We start from the raw sequence: 15,875 nt of genomic DNA on the forward strand, positions 1-15,875 counted from the left end.
AGCCGCATTTTAGATGTCATCTCTGCAAAGGGTAAAATTCTCCACTTTGTTTGTTTGTTTGTTTGTTTCTCCGTCAGGTCAGCTGACGATGATCGTGGGCCAGGTGGGTTGTGGGAAATCCTCGCTGCTGCTGGCCATGCTCGGTGAGATGCAGGCCCACGATGGAAGAGTCTTCTGGAGCAAGTAAGAACTTTGTTGAGATATTTTAATGATCATAGATTATGTAGAAAGTGTATTTTTTTTTTTTTTTTACTTTTATTCATATTTTCTACTTGAACAAAGCACTATGACTTAAAAAAAATTCAGTCAAAAGTCAAAATAAGTTTATTCTGTTTGGCTCAAACTCACTTTAGTGTTGCAGCTGTTTCATATCTATGTTTGTTGGCCGATTTATAAATGTTGCTTTTTTCTTTCAAATGTTGCTACAAAGGATCCCGTTAACTGAAATTATTTATTATTATTATTTAGAATTATAATTATTATAATTTTTTTTAAAGCTCGTCATGAAATATTTCAAGTTGTAGTTAAATTCAGTCACAACAGGGAGTTTATTTAAATTATAATTCAGTTTAGATTTTATTTTATTTTATAAGTTTTGTTGTTTTCTTTATTTTACTTGTTCGACCACAGATACACAACTTCTAATAAAATACCAGATAATGGACAAAAGTTAAAGTCTGTTAATCATTCAATCAATCAATCAATCAAATGTCTAGGAGCAGTTTTTTCAGAATGATTTAATTTGCTGCTCTGATGTTTATTTTATAATATTTAGATTTATAAAAATCAATGAAAGAAAACTCGTATTTATTTCATATTTCTTGACATATTTTCTCGCTCTGTTGAATGTAATTGCCGTTCGATAGCGGAGACGTGAAGTTGATTGACGGCGTTTTACCGAAGACCCTTTCATTATGAAAGGGCCAAATCGGTGACTTTATTTGTGTGTCTGTTTCCACGGCAACGCACAAATTTGCTGCCAAAATTGACCTCCACGCTCACACATTTGCAAGATGACACCAAGTTATTGAATCAATACTTGACGAAGCGACGAGGAGAAGATTTTAATTCTCGTATTGATTCACTCTGGAGATCGTTTTATTGTGATGAATCACAGCGACTGATCTGAATCTGATATATTGGACTTAATTCGGAGGCATTTTCTTTCCATGACTTTGACTTCTACTCAAGGACAAACCAATTGGATTCGTCGTAAGAAATCATTAGAAACTCTTTCTCTTATTTCACAAATATAAAAGCTATAACTGTAACTCACGTCGACGCCCCTCTTCGATATCATTTTCTATCTTTCTAGTCACCTTATTGAGTGACTTGCTGTCTCACGTCTTCACTGGATTCTCAGACTGGACGTGCTTCTGTCTCTGCACATTAACCTTTGTATGCATCTTTGGATCTGCTGTGTGTGTATGTGTGTGTATTTGTGTGTGTATGTGTGTGTGTGTGTGTGTGTGTGTGTGTGTGTGTGTGTGTGTGTGTGTGTGTGTGTGTGTGTGTGTTTCTGTCACTTCACTTCCTGCCTTCTTGCCAAATCAGGCCGCCTGATTGTGACATCATCCACGATGGGAACATAAGGTACTTTTATCTCCTCTCTGTGAAACATTTTCATTTACCTTTCAGCCATTTTGTCTTGGTTTTTAAATCAAGTTTAACGAAGTTAACTTCCTGAATTAGCTGCACTAAAAAAAAGAAAAAAGTCAGAAAATCATTTGTGGTTCGACCCAAGACATGTTATTAATGTGTTTGAGTCGTATTGACATTTGGGCATGGAGTGCATGGATGCTGCATTCAGGTGCATCCTGAAGTTGATATCAGAGAATTGTGGTCACCAGTTAATTAATGGTCCATGAATACTCTCTGAAGGTTGTTTTCACTCTCACATGTTTATAATGTTTCTGAATATGATTTCTACCATGTTTGGCTCTTCTGTGGTACGAAGGCGTTAATCTGTAGTAGAGTCGTAGCGGGAATGCATGACTTTCTGGTGACCTCCGGTTCTTTCGGTCTCGGGACGGTGACGTTCTGCCTCCTCTTGAAAAACGTGAACGTCACTCGCCCGGCTCGTCGCTTCGTCGCTTCGTCGCTTGTCGACTTTCTGAAGCATTTCGAGGGGGCTCCAGTTGACGATTTCCAGAGTTTGAAGCCAACACCCCCCCCCCCCCCCCCCCCAAAAAAAAAACAAAAAAACCCAGCCATAATTCTGTAGTGGAAATCACTGCATGGGCTCAAGAACACTTATTGAATTTTTTCCTGTTTCTGAAAGTATTTGACCCAAAATCTGACGTTGGTTTCTCTTCAGGTCCACGGTTGAAATCACAAAATGTTCACGTACCGGCGGTCACGTTAACGTGATGAACTCAGATGCGATGTTCGCTCAACAGGAGCAGTCTCTAAAAACGTACTGAATAAGGTTATAAGCTGTTTTCCTCAAAACTTTTTTATCTTTACTCTTTTAACTCGGGGCGTAATTCTTACATTAACACACCCTCAGGCGCCCAAAAAAAAAAAAAAAAAAAAAAAAGAGACATCATTGTCGGAGAAGCCACAAAACCTAATTATCGCAGGCAGGACAGCGACTGCATCACTTCCTTCTTCTCTGGGTGGGAAGGTTAATTCAATTAATAGTCGGCAGGCTAACGTCATGTCTTCACTGTCTGGTTCTTCCTATTTTTTTCGCTTTTATGTTTTGCTTTCTTCCTTGTTTTTTCTGTGTTTAATGTCTCCTCGAAACAAAAAAGAAAAGCTCTTTGCTGTTTTCTGTCTGTCCGTCTGTTTCATCCCTTTTACCATTTTACTACTTTTTAAAAAATATTTTTATTACAACAAACAAATAAACACTGCAGCTAATTCTCACACGTGACTTTGACAGTTGGTCAGAGACAGAAGAGTCTGACGAAGACATCGGGAGGTACTCGCTCTTCTTCTGATCCCCCTGCTTCCTGTTTCAGATCTGAAATGACCGTTTGACCCCTTCATCATCCTCCTCCTCGTCTTCCTCTCATCAGTTTTTACCCATTTTTTCTCTTCTACCGTCTTCTAACATCTTCTGCTGTCTTCTGTTGTCTTCTGCTTTCTTCTGCTGTCTTCTGCTGTCTTCTATTGTCTTCCGCTGTCTTCCGTTGTCTTTTACTGTCCTCTGCTGTCTTCTACTGTCTTCTGCTTTCTTCTGCTGTCTTCTACTGTCTTCTACTGTCCTCTACTGTCTTCTGCTTTCTTCTGCTGTCTTCTATTGTCTTCCGCTGTCTTCTACTGTCCTCTACTGTCTTCTGCTCATCGTCTGCTCTCCTTCCATCGCGGATGTCATTATTCTTTTGTGTCATCATCTGATCCCGGAGTGGTTTGTGCTTCTTTTTTTTTTTTTTCTAATGCTGGGAGTCATAAACTCATATAAACAAACATGCTCTGTTTATCTTTATCTGACATTTAAAACATATGAAAATACATTTCAGAGTCTTTTCAGCTGCTATTAAGTTTCTAAGTTACAATAGAGTTTATTCTCCAGGCACACGTTGTTCTGAAACCGGGTCGCCTTCACATCCGACTCCCAGCAGAGCGCCACTGTGGTTGTTGTCCTTGATCATATTGATGTTTGTGTTACTGTTACATTTTGTTGTTGTTTTATTTGCAGCTCATCATTAACCCAACCCATGATTCATATTTCTAATTTTTCATGTTGCGGTGGAGTTTTCCAAACATAATCCTCCCTTTTTTCTTTTGTTTTTATGTGTTGGGTACCACACTCATAAAGCTGATGAGAACAGGAGTACTGATCTGATATTCGCTTTTCCTTCCTCTGACAAGAGTGTTGGAACAGTTTTCCCAAAAATGGAGTCGAAATGAAAGCAGTTATTCTTTTAATATGCAGGATAAGAAGTTTATTTTGACCTGAAACAGATACTTGAAATATTTAGAAACGATAGCGATGGGGAGGACATGATTAAAGATTAAAGAAATGTGTGCACAAGGAAATAAGACATTCACAGTTCATCCTGCAAATACACAAATTAATAATATTAATATAAGCCATTTCACAATATAAACCTCATTCTCGCAAATAATTGACTTTTTTATTTAATAATAAAGTAATCTTTTCCTAATTCAGTGGATTAGTATCAATTAAAATTTGTTTAATTAATTATGTGTCCAGTAGACTTGAAAATCCTCATATAAGCACAGTTTTGTGAATTTATACACAAATAATCAAATTGTGACTCAATTATTAGCTACGATACAGAATGGGGTCTTGTTCCTGAAAAAAGTGTTTTTTTTTTTCAGCTGAAATTAAACGATTTAACCACAAAAGCGTTGTTTTCCCCAATAAAAAAAGTTTGTTTATTTAATGAGCCGCCTTGTGAACAAAGTCAATATCTGTGGACGGAGTCATCAAACCGACGAGTGGATCAGTATTCCTGCTATATTGACGCTTTATGAATGCAGAACTTGTAGTTCTCACGTGTTTGCCTGCCTCTATTTCCCATGATGCACCCACAGCAAGAACAGATACTCGGTGGCCTACGCTGCCCAGAAGTCCTGGCTGCTCAACGCCACCGTGGAGGAGAACATCACCTTCGGCAGCCCCTTCAACAAACAAAGGTAATAAATAAATAAATAAATTCATTGCAGTGAAACGTCATGAAGTTGAAGTCGTGTTGTGTCGTCTCGTTCAGGTACAAAACCGTGATCGACGCCTGCTCGCTGCAGCCGGACATCGACCTGCTGCCGTTCGGAGACCAAACCGAGATCGGAGAGAGGGTACGGTTGTTATTATTGCATGTTTATGATAAATAAAATCATTCGCATTGTCTTTCAAATCAACCCCCCTAGAAGCTTGTGTCTTCAAATATCCTGCAAAAAAAAAAAAAAAGATATTTTCTGGTCATTTATTTTTTGGTACAAAAAAAAAGCTTCTTGCTCGTCCAAAAATCCCATGGCCCAAAGCAAATATTTTTTTCAAATTGCTGAGTGCGGTAGTGAAATCAGCCTGAAAACAGCCTCCTTTGTTAACAGTCTCTGTCTCTCTGATTGTTTTATCACTCTTACAGCAGCTTGATTTGTTTCTCTCACATCCTCTAAAGCCCTTTGTGTTCCCTGGAGGTCTGAAAGGTCCTATACTGATATTTTCTCTCCTGTTGCTGCATCAGGGCATCAACCTGAGTGGAGGTCAGAGACAGAGAATCTGTGTGGCCCGAGCTCTCTACCAGAACACCAACATCGTCTTCTTGGTAAGATGACCTCTGTTTAAAAAAAAAAAAAAAATTATTTTAACGAGCAACAATGAGGTAGTTTACACCAATGAATTACTTCTGATCGTGTATTTTCAGCTGAATTTGATAAACGTCCACCGGGAAGTAACTCCCTTTCTTTACCGGGCTAGTTTCCGTCACATCCCGACTCTCTACTTTTCTTTATATTTGATTTATGTTGATTTATCAAGCATAAAAAAAGCATCATTCTTTTAAACACTGTAATGTCTAGAATGATAAAACAAAATACAAAAAAGTGTAAAACTGATGTATAATGAGGTGGATAATGTTTTCTTTAATTGCAGCTGCTCATATCTGATCTCAGGATTTGAGTATATATGTGTATACATATATATACGTCATTATGATAAGACATAAAAAATAATCATCCCATGCTCTCTATTAGCGTGATATAGGAGACAAGTTATAGCATCCACCCAGCAGACTTTATGGACACTTGGCAGACGTTCTTGTCGTAATTGGATTACGTGACTATGAACATTTAGCGGCAATCAGATTATCCCAGTGATGAGCTGATTACATGTGGTGGAGGTAGGACAGGTGTAGAGGGAAGAGGCTGCACTTGATAACAGAAAAGTTCAATTTTCTAATCATGTAAAAATGCTTTTCCTCTTTGTTTTTAGTGATTTAGAAAAAAAAGAAATCAGGTGATCTTCAGACAGAGAAAAAAAAATGCACCAGCACTCTATGAAAATATAGTCCAGTAAAAAAAAACTTTAGTTTTAATATTCTTATCCTGATAAAATTGTAAATATGAAACTGTAGAAGTTTTCTTTTCTTTTTTTTTTGGACTGGACCACAACAGCAAAATTTCGTCCGTCACCATCTTGTTTTTTTTTTTTTAGCCGGAAGTGACCATATTTGGACGTACTGGGGCAGAAGTGAGTGGTGGATCTGATTACGAACCAAAAGGACACTATGCCCCGCCCAAATATAGCGGAAACCTGACTGCACCACAGGCCTGTCAATCAAACTAGACACGCCCTCAAACATACCTTGTTATAAAGGCCTAATATTTAATTAATGATGGAATTATTTTCAGATGAACCGACACAAAATTAATAAGGAGGAGTGACTTTAGCAAATGACACCATAATAACTTGTGAGGAAAAAAAAATATTTAAAGAGAAGAGTTTAATGGGAGTCTACGGAGCTGAAGGTTTTTTTTTGGAGCCAGCCCCTGGTGGCCCTTAGTGGTATTGCACTTTATGTCACGGCTGCATCAGCTTCACTTTTCAGACCCGGAACAACGACGTCCATTTTTATATCCATGTTATGTCTGTACGATTGGTCGCAACTTCCTGAATTTGTTTCCAATTAAAAGCGCTCGTTTCAAAGTAAAAGCCCTCTAAGTGTTTCAGCCTTGTAGCAGGTTTTGCCTCCTTCACCTCCTCCGGATCTGTTTTTCTTTGACGTCTCCCAGGACGATCCGTTCTCCGCTCTGGACATCCACCTCAGCGATCACCTGATGCAGGAGGGAATCCTCAAGTTCCTGCAAGACGACAAGCGAACCGTGGTGCTCGTCACCCACAAACTGCAGTATCTTATTCACGCAGACTGGGTAAGACCTTCAAAATAAAAGTCCCGGTCTGTGGACGGATTGTTTTAATCCAGAGTGTTTTTTGTTTTTTTTTGTCCAGATCATAGCGATGAAGGACGGCTCTGTGCTGCGGGAGGGAACTCTGAAGGACATTCAGACTCACGACGTCGAGCTGTACGATCACTGGAAGACGCTGATGAACCGTCAGGACCAGGAGCTGGAGAAGGTGACGCGACATCGTCCGAGACCACAGCCAAGACTTTTATTCTTTATTTTCTAATGTTGTGTCTCTGTCGTCTGATTTGTAGGACATCCAGCAGGACAGTCAAACAACCCTGGAGAGGAAGACGCTGAGGAGAGCTTTCTACTCCAGAGAGGCCAAGAACCAAATAGACGACGAAGACGAAGGTGGAAAATTCTGGAATATTTCAACAGGAACTTAACTTTTAACTTTAAAACCTTGTATTTGAGTTAAAAATTTTGAACAGGAGGAAACGCTGACACATTTTCGTGTCCAATTTATCCGTCTAAATTTTGATATTCGATGAAAATGTGAAGTCTTTTTTTTAAATTTCCTTGTTGAAAATTGGACTTTTCTTTTCCAACAGAGGAAGAAGAGGAGGAGGAAGATGACGACAACTTGTCCATGACCACCAACAGACGGTCGAAGATCCCGTGGAGGGTAATCGTCTTCGTCTTCGTCTTCACACGTCCGAGTGGAAACACTTCAGCAGACAGATAATCCACACGATGATGTCACTGAGTTCAAATTTATTTCTGGAGTTTAATGGACTCGTTTGATTAAATTTGCTTCAATATTTTGATATTAATATATCCAAAACCAACCGATGATCGGCTCTGCAACTCATGATGTTTGTCATTGTAAATTAATAAGTTGCTTTTTCCTTTAATGAATTCATTATTTGATTAATAACATGTCAGAAATGTTTCTTTATAATTTGTCTGAACAACATTTCAAAAACTAAATTGAAGAAATTCTAATTACAGAAAAAAAAAGAAAAAAGGAAGCACATTTTTTAAATTTGAGAAGTCCCAACATTTTTGTGTTCATTTTGAATAGATTGATAAATCTATAATTGGTTTGACAGTCAGTGATCGATCATCATTTCCTGTGACTTTCTCCTCGGTCTCCTTCAGGTGTGCTGGTGCTACCTGTCCTCCGGCGGCTTCTTCATGGTCTTCCTCATGGTCTCCTCGAAGCTCCTCAAACACTCCGTCATCGTTGCCATCGACTACTGGTTGGCCATCTGGACGTCCTCCAAAATCGATCACGGCGCCAAGGCGAACGATGGAATCGGCTCGATGAACAGCAGCAGCAGGAGCACCGGAAACATCACGTTCCCCACCACCGGCCCTCCGGAGGACAAGGTATCGTCTTCATAACCACAGTTTTGTGGGATTTGAATTCAATAAAATCGATTTTATGTTCTTAATTTACTCACCAACACGTCTTTGAAGATAATCTTTGGGTATTCTCTCTCATAATAGTGTAGCTGTGAAATTAAAAACCCGGTGACGTCAGATTTGTTTTTTTATAGCACATTTTAAACAGAACAGAGTTCGACCCAAAGCGCTGCACGTAAATCAAACAGAATTAAAAACGGTCAAATAGACTCGATCGTGAGGAGAAAATAAGCAATAAATACAATTAAAAGCAAGATGAGACCAAGGTGAAGCAGAGAAGTGTAAGAGCTGTAAATGAAGAATTAAATAGTCATTCACGTATCAATAAATAGATTTTTAAACAGGTTTTGAACGCTAATATCAAGATTGATGACTTTAATATAAAAAAAAAAAACGGCATTAAAAATACAAAATATGTATGAAGTATGATATAAATCATAATTACAACTTCCTGAGAGCATCGTGAGAAGAAATATCAAATATAATTTGTGAATATCGTCACAGTGATGAGATAAAGGAAACTAAACAAAAACGTATACTGAAGTCATTTGGAGTGTAAACTGTTAAATACAACTTTATGAAATATGTAAAAGTGTGTCATCGCAAACGGCTGAAATTACATGAACAGTAATACAAAAGAAATAGAAAATAATTTTATGTCAATTCGATTTAAAGTGTTTACTAATAACTGAATACTGCTCCTGTGTGTGTGTGTGTGTGTGTGTGTGTGTGTGTGTGTGTGTGTGTGTGTGTGTGTGTGTGTGTGTGTGTGTGTCCTTCGCAGGACTCCTACTACCTGCTGGTGTTCATCATCCTGTGTGCGGCCGGAATCACTTTATGCCTCATCACCTCTCTCACGGTGGAGTTTCTGGGTCTTTCTGCAGCCACCAACCTGCACCACAACCTGCTCAACAAGATCATCCACGCGCCCATCAGGTACACAGGAGATCAGATCAGATAAATTAAGATTTTATTAATCCCAAAGTGGGGAAATTTAGTCGTCACAGCAGCATAGAAACACGGTTAGGAAAAAAAATAAGATAAGCGCACAATATGAAAAAAAATACAAATATGTATACAATAAAATAAGATGGATAAAAATGTTTTTTTTTTAGAAAAAGTAAGATTAATGAATAAATACACACACTAACAAAAAAAAAAAATACAACTAAACAAACTGTAATACCATTTACAAACAACACAATAAATAAGAAATGCATCGTATAAAACATCAAATCAAAAAAAGCTTTAAAATCTCCCAAATCGTACGAGTTCAAGCTTGAAGTGTTGCCAAAAATAACAAGAAGAAGAAACTGAGCTCATGTTTATATGTTTTGGTGAAACTTCGTCGGAAGCTGCTTTTGCATCACAAACGCTTTAATTCATCTGATCGGAGAGCATCACTGAAGCGTGTGTGAATGTAGATTTAAAAGACTCTTGGTACAGACTCGACTCTTGAAGCAGGTTATTGCAGCTATTTCCTGTGTGCGTGTAACAGATGCTGATTCTCTGATTGGCTGCGTCTTCACCGTGCACTTCGGTGCACAGCAGGATTATCGATTTAAACCTCACAGATGAGCTCCGTCTCCACGGAAACACTCGAGTTTCCTCCGGCTCGTTACTCTCGATCTCTCCGCTCATCCGTCGCCTCTCTTTCTGCTGAGGCAGCGTTTTCTGTTGACGACTTGATGTGACTTGTCAAGTGTTATATTACGGATTACGGTATTAAATCTCTCCTCAGGTTCTTCGACATCACTCCTCTGGGTCAGATCCTCAACAGGTTCTCAGCTGATACCAACATCATCGACCAGGTAAAAAAAAATAAAACGATGACTTTATGGTGGATTGTAGGATTAGTGCACGAAAGCTTTCTTTTTTTTAATATTTGTTTTTAATTTTCAGCACATTCCTCCGACGCTGGAGTCCCTGACGAGGTCGACGCTGCTGTGTCTGTCGGCCATCGGGGTCATCGCCTCCATCACTCCCGGCTTCCTGGTCACCCTGATTCCTCTGGCCGTCGCCTTCTACTTCATCCAGAAGTATTTCCGCGTCGCCTCCAAGTGAGCGTTTGACTGAAGTGTCGGTGGTGATTTATAACACAAATTTAACATAAACTAATAAACATGCGATGAAAAATATGTTTCCTTCTCAGGGACCTCCAGGACCTCGATGACTCCACGCAGCTTCCTCTGCTCTGCCACTTCTCCGAGACGGCAGAAGGTCTCACCACGATAAGAGCGTTCAGGTACACACACACACACACACACACACACACACACACACACACACACACACACACACACACGTATTAGTCCTTAATGTTTTTCTAAGTTTCTAAAAACTAAAACACATGACCCGGCGGCCGAGTGGAGTTCCTGGTTTAATTCACCGTGGGCCTGACCTTTACTGTGTGCCCCCCCCACCCCACCCTCCCCCACCACCGCACTCTTAACCCAACATTTCCTGTCGGTCTACGCTGCTCTTTTCTATTAAAGGCTAAATGCCAAAAAAAAGTAATCTTTAGAATAAGCCTTATCTGATCTTTCCTTTGTGTTCCCAGATGGGAGATGAGTTCCCATACTGTGACTGTAATGAGCTCCATGAAGACGAAACCCAGCGATGATTTGTGTCTTTTAGTTTAAGGGTTGGAGGTTCAATTTCTATTGTCCACATTTCTAAGTGTCCTTAAGCAGGATACTGAGAGGCAGCGGTTATCCAGCATCTTCTAAGGCTCTTTTAGTGCTTTAGTAAAGAAGAGGCTCTCAGGCAATGAAAAGCTAGAAGAAAAAACTCCCTTTTAACAGGAAGAAATCTCTGGTTGTTGCAGGAAAAAACTCTTTTTATCAGGAAGAAAAACTCCTTTAACAGGAAGAAAAACCTCATATTAGCTGATTGAGATCGTGGCAAAATTTGATTAGTTTACCGAAAACGCCCATCGAGACGATGAAGGAGACACAAACATGCGTCTTCCCGATTGAACTTTCGCTGAGCTTTATTTCCGACAGACCCCGTGGCGATAACAATCGTGGAAAATGTAATCATCAGCGTTTACCTCCAGCTCGCGTCGCAGCTTCAGTTCTTCTGCCGGTTGAAGAACCAGAAGTTTCTTCCTGTATTTCTGTCTTCACTCGCGTTCCCATCGTCGGTTTAATCCAACATTAAACAAGCTCTCACGCTGTTCTCTCCTCTCTTCCCTGTGGACTTCCTCTTCGTCACGCACCAATATACAAACACTGAGACACACACACACACACACACACACACACACACACACACACACACACACACACACACACAGAAACAATGAGTCTGGTGTTGAGACAGATTCTTGGCAATCACAGCACAGTTCCCATTATCATCATCCACTGGTCTCCCTCCAAACCATGTCTGGTTTTAGATGGCAGTGATTTACTACTGAAATACAAATACAGATAAAACCTTGACATTCGTTTTTTTTTTTTTTGTATTAGTATTTGCTGTTTTTATAATAAATAGAGGAAGTTTTGTCGACAGAGGAAAAGGACGGAAACAAGAATGTTCTATCGGCGAAGCGATTCATTGAAGTTAAATGTTTTGTCTCAGACACGAGGCTCGTTTCAAGCAGCGCATGTTGGAGCTGACGGACACCAACAACACGGCGTACCTCTTTCTGTCCGCCGCCAACCGCTGGCTGGAGGTCCGGACGGTGAGAAGCGGTTTCTATCTTCTTTTTTTTTTTTAACTGTTAGAAACATGTGATTGTGTAGAAATCAAATCAGCGCGTGTTTTGATGACCTCTCTGCAGGACTACCTCGGAGCCGTCATCGTGCTGTCGGCGGCGGGAACCTCCATTTGGAGCGTACGCTACGGTTACGGGCTCCCTGACGGAGGCCTGGTGGGCCTCGGACTCACCTACGCCCTCACTGTGAGTTTCATCTTTTAACCTGTCGGGGTGTCCACGGCACGCGAGGCAGAGTTTATTTGTAGAGCAACATTTCAGCAACAAGGCATTTTAAAGTGCTTCACATGAAACCATTAAAAGCATCAAAACATCAGGCAAAAGAAAAGGACATTTAAAAACAATTAAAAAAGAGTTGCAGCAGACCTGCAGCTTTCTGGGACTTGAGATAATAACTGGAAAATTCACTAGCTGATCCAAAATCCAAAATAGACTTAAAATCCTCCCTCTTGCATATAAAACCCCTGAATGACCCGAGATCCATCATATGTTCCTCAGACCTCATGGCACCATATTTATAGTTCACTCTCAAGAGTTCATGCCCTGCTAGTGGTTCTGAAGTAGAACAACTTTGTGTGCGTGTGCGCGTGCGCGCGTGTGTGTGTGTGTGTGTAGGTCACCAACTACCTGAACTGGGTCGTGAGGAACCTGGCGGACCTGGAGGTTCAGATGGCCGCCGTGAAGAAGGTCAACAGCTTCCTGGGCACCGAGTCTGAGAACTACGAGGGATTGATGGGTAATTTATTTTTAATAAAAGATAAAAATGTATTATCAGGCTGACACGCATCTAACGGGCCCTTAAAATCCCAACGGCACTTTACATTTTTTACAATCTCAGCATCCCTCCAGTCGCATCGCTAAAAAAAAAAAAAAAAAAAACACGTACGAACAACTGGAACATCTGCAGTGTAACAAAAGGAAGAAGAACTCAAACACACCAGATCTGTACGTGGTCGTGTTTGCCAAAGAACTGGAACAGAATCTGATCTGATGATGAACCAGCTTTTTGTGTGTGTGTGTGTGTGTGTGTGTGTGTGTGTGTGTGTGTGTGTGTGTGTGTGTGTGTGTGTGTGTGTGTCTTTTGTGTCCAGAAGCCTTGTTTTGGCTTTTATAGGCTGTGCTGTTGCCATGGTGAAATACAAACATCTTTTCATGGCGGAGATGACAAAACAGAGAGGCTTTTAAAAAAACAACAACACTTATTTAACGATTATTTAATCAGCATAGTCAGATAACAAATATTTAACCAAGCACAAATTAAATCTTCCAAACCCAACCGAGCCGGATCTGGTTTTTTACATCGTAAAAAAAAAGAAAAAAGGGACGATTCTTCACCGACAAAACCAGTTCGAGTCTGACAGACAGATGAAAGAAATAAAGAAGTGAAGAAATAAAAAGAAAGAGTCTACTTAGCTTCTACTAAAATATTGTAAAGGGAGTTTTGTGCTTCACAGTAAAATGACCCATGAAGCCATAAAACAAACCCAGAAAAAGTCTCAATCTCTGACATCTTGGAAGCTTCCAGCAATTTGATAAATCCTGCAAAGTGAAGAAGGAATAAACTAAAAGAAGCTCTGCAGCAGATCTATTAATATCTTATTTGGTCAGTGTGGTAATATAAATAATGTGGCTCAACATTCATCATGGTATTTTCTTTTCTCTTGTTTCTCTGGATGGACTTTTTGTTCTTTTTCGCCACCATCAGATCAAAGACTTAAACCTGCTAAATATTAGCATGCTTCTGTTTTGCCAAGAATTTCAATAATTGTTGTTTTATAATTCAAATTCGTCGTAACTAGAAGTTAAAATACTTTTGATATTGGAGACTTTAAGCTACGCTGTACTCACTACACCATCCTGAGGTACGAAGTGGTATTACAAGACAACACAGGGATGGCGCTAGTTTATCAGCACACTAACTTTAGTAGATATCTCTGCGACATAATACTTAAACGTCACTGACGAAACATCAACGCTGATATTTCTACACAGTTTTCATACATTTTTCAAAGTCAACATCTTACAGATTGTCCCTTTTTAAAAGTGCAATACCACCGATGGGCCACTAGGGGCTCCGATAGACTCCCATTCAAAAAGCAGCAACACCATTTAGGCCTTATAACATAGACAGTGTCAACAGTTAGAGGTCAGTTTTTTTTGTAGCTACAGACAGTGTTTTTTTTAGGGTCAGTGAGAGTTAAAATCTTTTAACCCCCCCCCCCCCCCCCCGCAGACTCCTCTCAGGTGCCCGAGAACTGGCCCCAGGACGGCGAGATCAAGATCCAGGACCTGTGCGTGCGCTACGATCCCAATCTCAAGCCGGTGCTCAAACACGTCAACGCGTACATCGAGCCGGGCCAGAAGGTAATAAACACGCTGCTGTGAAGAGAGCCGCAGGTACGGTATCTCATGTTATCCCCTTCTTTAATGAAAGCGGCCGTGCGGCGGGAGGTTAATTCACGCGGCGTCGCGAGGAAGGTCGGGCCTCACATTTACACTGCGATGAAGAAGCAGTGTGACGCGTGGCTGTCGGCAGAAGAGAGAAAAAAATGTTCCCCAGAAGACTGAGGAGGAGATCAGGATCACATTTACAGTAATAATAATGACTCATTCAAAATGCTCCAAACACCTTTTTATTTATTTTTTTCCCCCCCAAACCTATCTGCAGGGGTTGCCATGGTAACAAACAATTTATTTCAGCGTCAACGGATTTGGTCAAAGAACAATTAAAAACCATAAAAACATTTTTTTTTTTTTTTTTTTTAAACCCACAGAGACATCAGCAACTGATGAAGACGATTCCAATAAAAAAAGCAACTTTTAAAATTTCTCTCTTTCGAAGCCACCAGACTCCTTTGACAAAAACAGTCATTTTACTTCACAGAGCACTGGAGCTGCTGATCTTCCCGCTGCCTCGATCGTTTCATTTGTTCGTGCTATTGTGTGACTTCGGGTTCAGTTCAGCTTCGAACAGACGTGTTAAAACACCTCCAAAGTCGCGCAATGACACAAACAAACGACGCGATGGAAGCGGCGACGGACCAGCGACTCCTGTGTTTCCGTGAAGTAAGATCGCTCGTTTTTTTCAAAGGACTCTGGTGGCTTTCGAGAAGAGTGTAAAACGGTATGCTAAATATAGCGTACATTTAAAATACACTTTTAAAACGAGGGGACGTGCCGACCTCCATCTACTTAAGGTCGTAAAATAAATACACTCCGGTGTCGATAAGGACCTCGTACTTAAAAATAAATAAATAAACAAACTAGAGCTTTAAGGAGCTGCCAGATTGCATCGCTTTGGCTCCGGCAGCAGGTTGAAAAATGTCAGAGGGAGAGTTTGAATATGTTTTAATAATGCGAATGCCTTTTGAGTGTCACACGTTTTCTCTTTTAAATGCGAAATGTCCGAGGCTCATAAGAAGAGCGGATTTTGTCGAAACGGTGGACTTTTTCCTGTGAAGTCGCGGCCACACGCCTCCGCTAAACCGCAAACTGTCACACTGGTGTCTGATGTCTCACGGCGGCGTCAACTGGCCTCCTCTCTCTCTCTCTCGCTCTCTCTCGCTCGCCCTCTCTCCTTCGGCCTCCTCTTCCTCCGGTCAGGTGGGGATCTGCGGTCGCACCGGCAGCGGGAAGTCCTCCCTGTCGCTGGCCTTCTTCAACATGGTGGACATCTTCGAAGGTGGGTCAGAAAAAGAAATGAAAAGGATAAGTCATGAAACCGATTAAATGAGGCAGAATTATTTACAGTAATTATGCCCAAGTGTCATAAAGTTGTTTATTCCCTTTTTAAACTCTGAATAAAACCACCTGTTAGAAGTTTCCTATAAACTAAAAGTCTGAAGTGGTTGCTGTAAACCCGCGTAAATCTAATCCCTCCCTCTCGTTCATCTGTTAAATATTTAGTTTC

General features: G+C 40.4%; 1 protein-coding gene across 1 annotated transcript in view; it reads left to right on the top strand.

Moving 5' to 3' along the window:
• Window positions 1-15,875, top strand: part of abcc9 (ATP-binding cassette, sub-family C (CFTR/MRP), member 9) — a 42,479-nt gene that overhangs the window by 15,841 nt on the left and 10,763 nt on the right. The window contains exons 19-38 of the mRNA XM_069174704.1: window positions 78-183; window positions 1,555-1,593; window positions 2,888-2,926; window positions 4,510-4,611; window positions 4,686-4,770; window positions 5,160-5,240; window positions 6,706-6,843; window positions 6,923-7,048; window positions 7,131-7,230; window positions 7,431-7,504; window positions 7,981-8,211; window positions 9,032-9,183; window positions 9,989-10,058; window positions 10,150-10,307; window positions 10,400-10,492; window positions 11,830-11,932; window positions 12,032-12,151; window positions 12,581-12,701; window positions 14,199-14,329; window positions 15,569-15,647. Coding sequence (XP_069030805.1) covers window positions 78-183; window positions 1,555-1,593; window positions 2,888-2,926; window positions 4,510-4,611; window positions 4,686-4,770; window positions 5,160-5,240; window positions 6,706-6,843; window positions 6,923-7,048; window positions 7,131-7,230; window positions 7,431-7,504; window positions 7,981-8,211; window positions 9,032-9,183; window positions 9,989-10,058; window positions 10,150-10,307; window positions 10,400-10,492; window positions 11,830-11,932; window positions 12,032-12,151; window positions 12,581-12,701; window positions 14,199-14,329; window positions 15,569-15,647 — 2,148 coding nt within the window. The remainder of the gene's footprint in view (window positions 1-77; window positions 184-1,554; window positions 1,594-2,887; window positions 2,927-4,509; window positions 4,612-4,685; window positions 4,771-5,159; window positions 5,241-6,705; window positions 6,844-6,922; window positions 7,049-7,130; window positions 7,231-7,430; window positions 7,505-7,980; window positions 8,212-9,031; window positions 9,184-9,988; window positions 10,059-10,149; window positions 10,308-10,399; window positions 10,493-11,829; window positions 11,933-12,031; window positions 12,152-12,580; window positions 12,702-14,198; window positions 14,330-15,568; window positions 15,648-15,875) is intronic.

This window comes from Embiotoca jacksoni, unplaced genomic scaffold (assembly GCF_022577435.1).
Source record: "Embiotoca jacksoni isolate LCO1_2020_lvr unplaced genomic scaffold, fEmbJac1.0.p SCAF_102, whole genome shotgun sequence".
Lineage (NCBI taxonomy): Eukaryota > Metazoa > Chordata > Actinopteri > Embiotocidae > Embiotoca > Embiotoca jacksoni.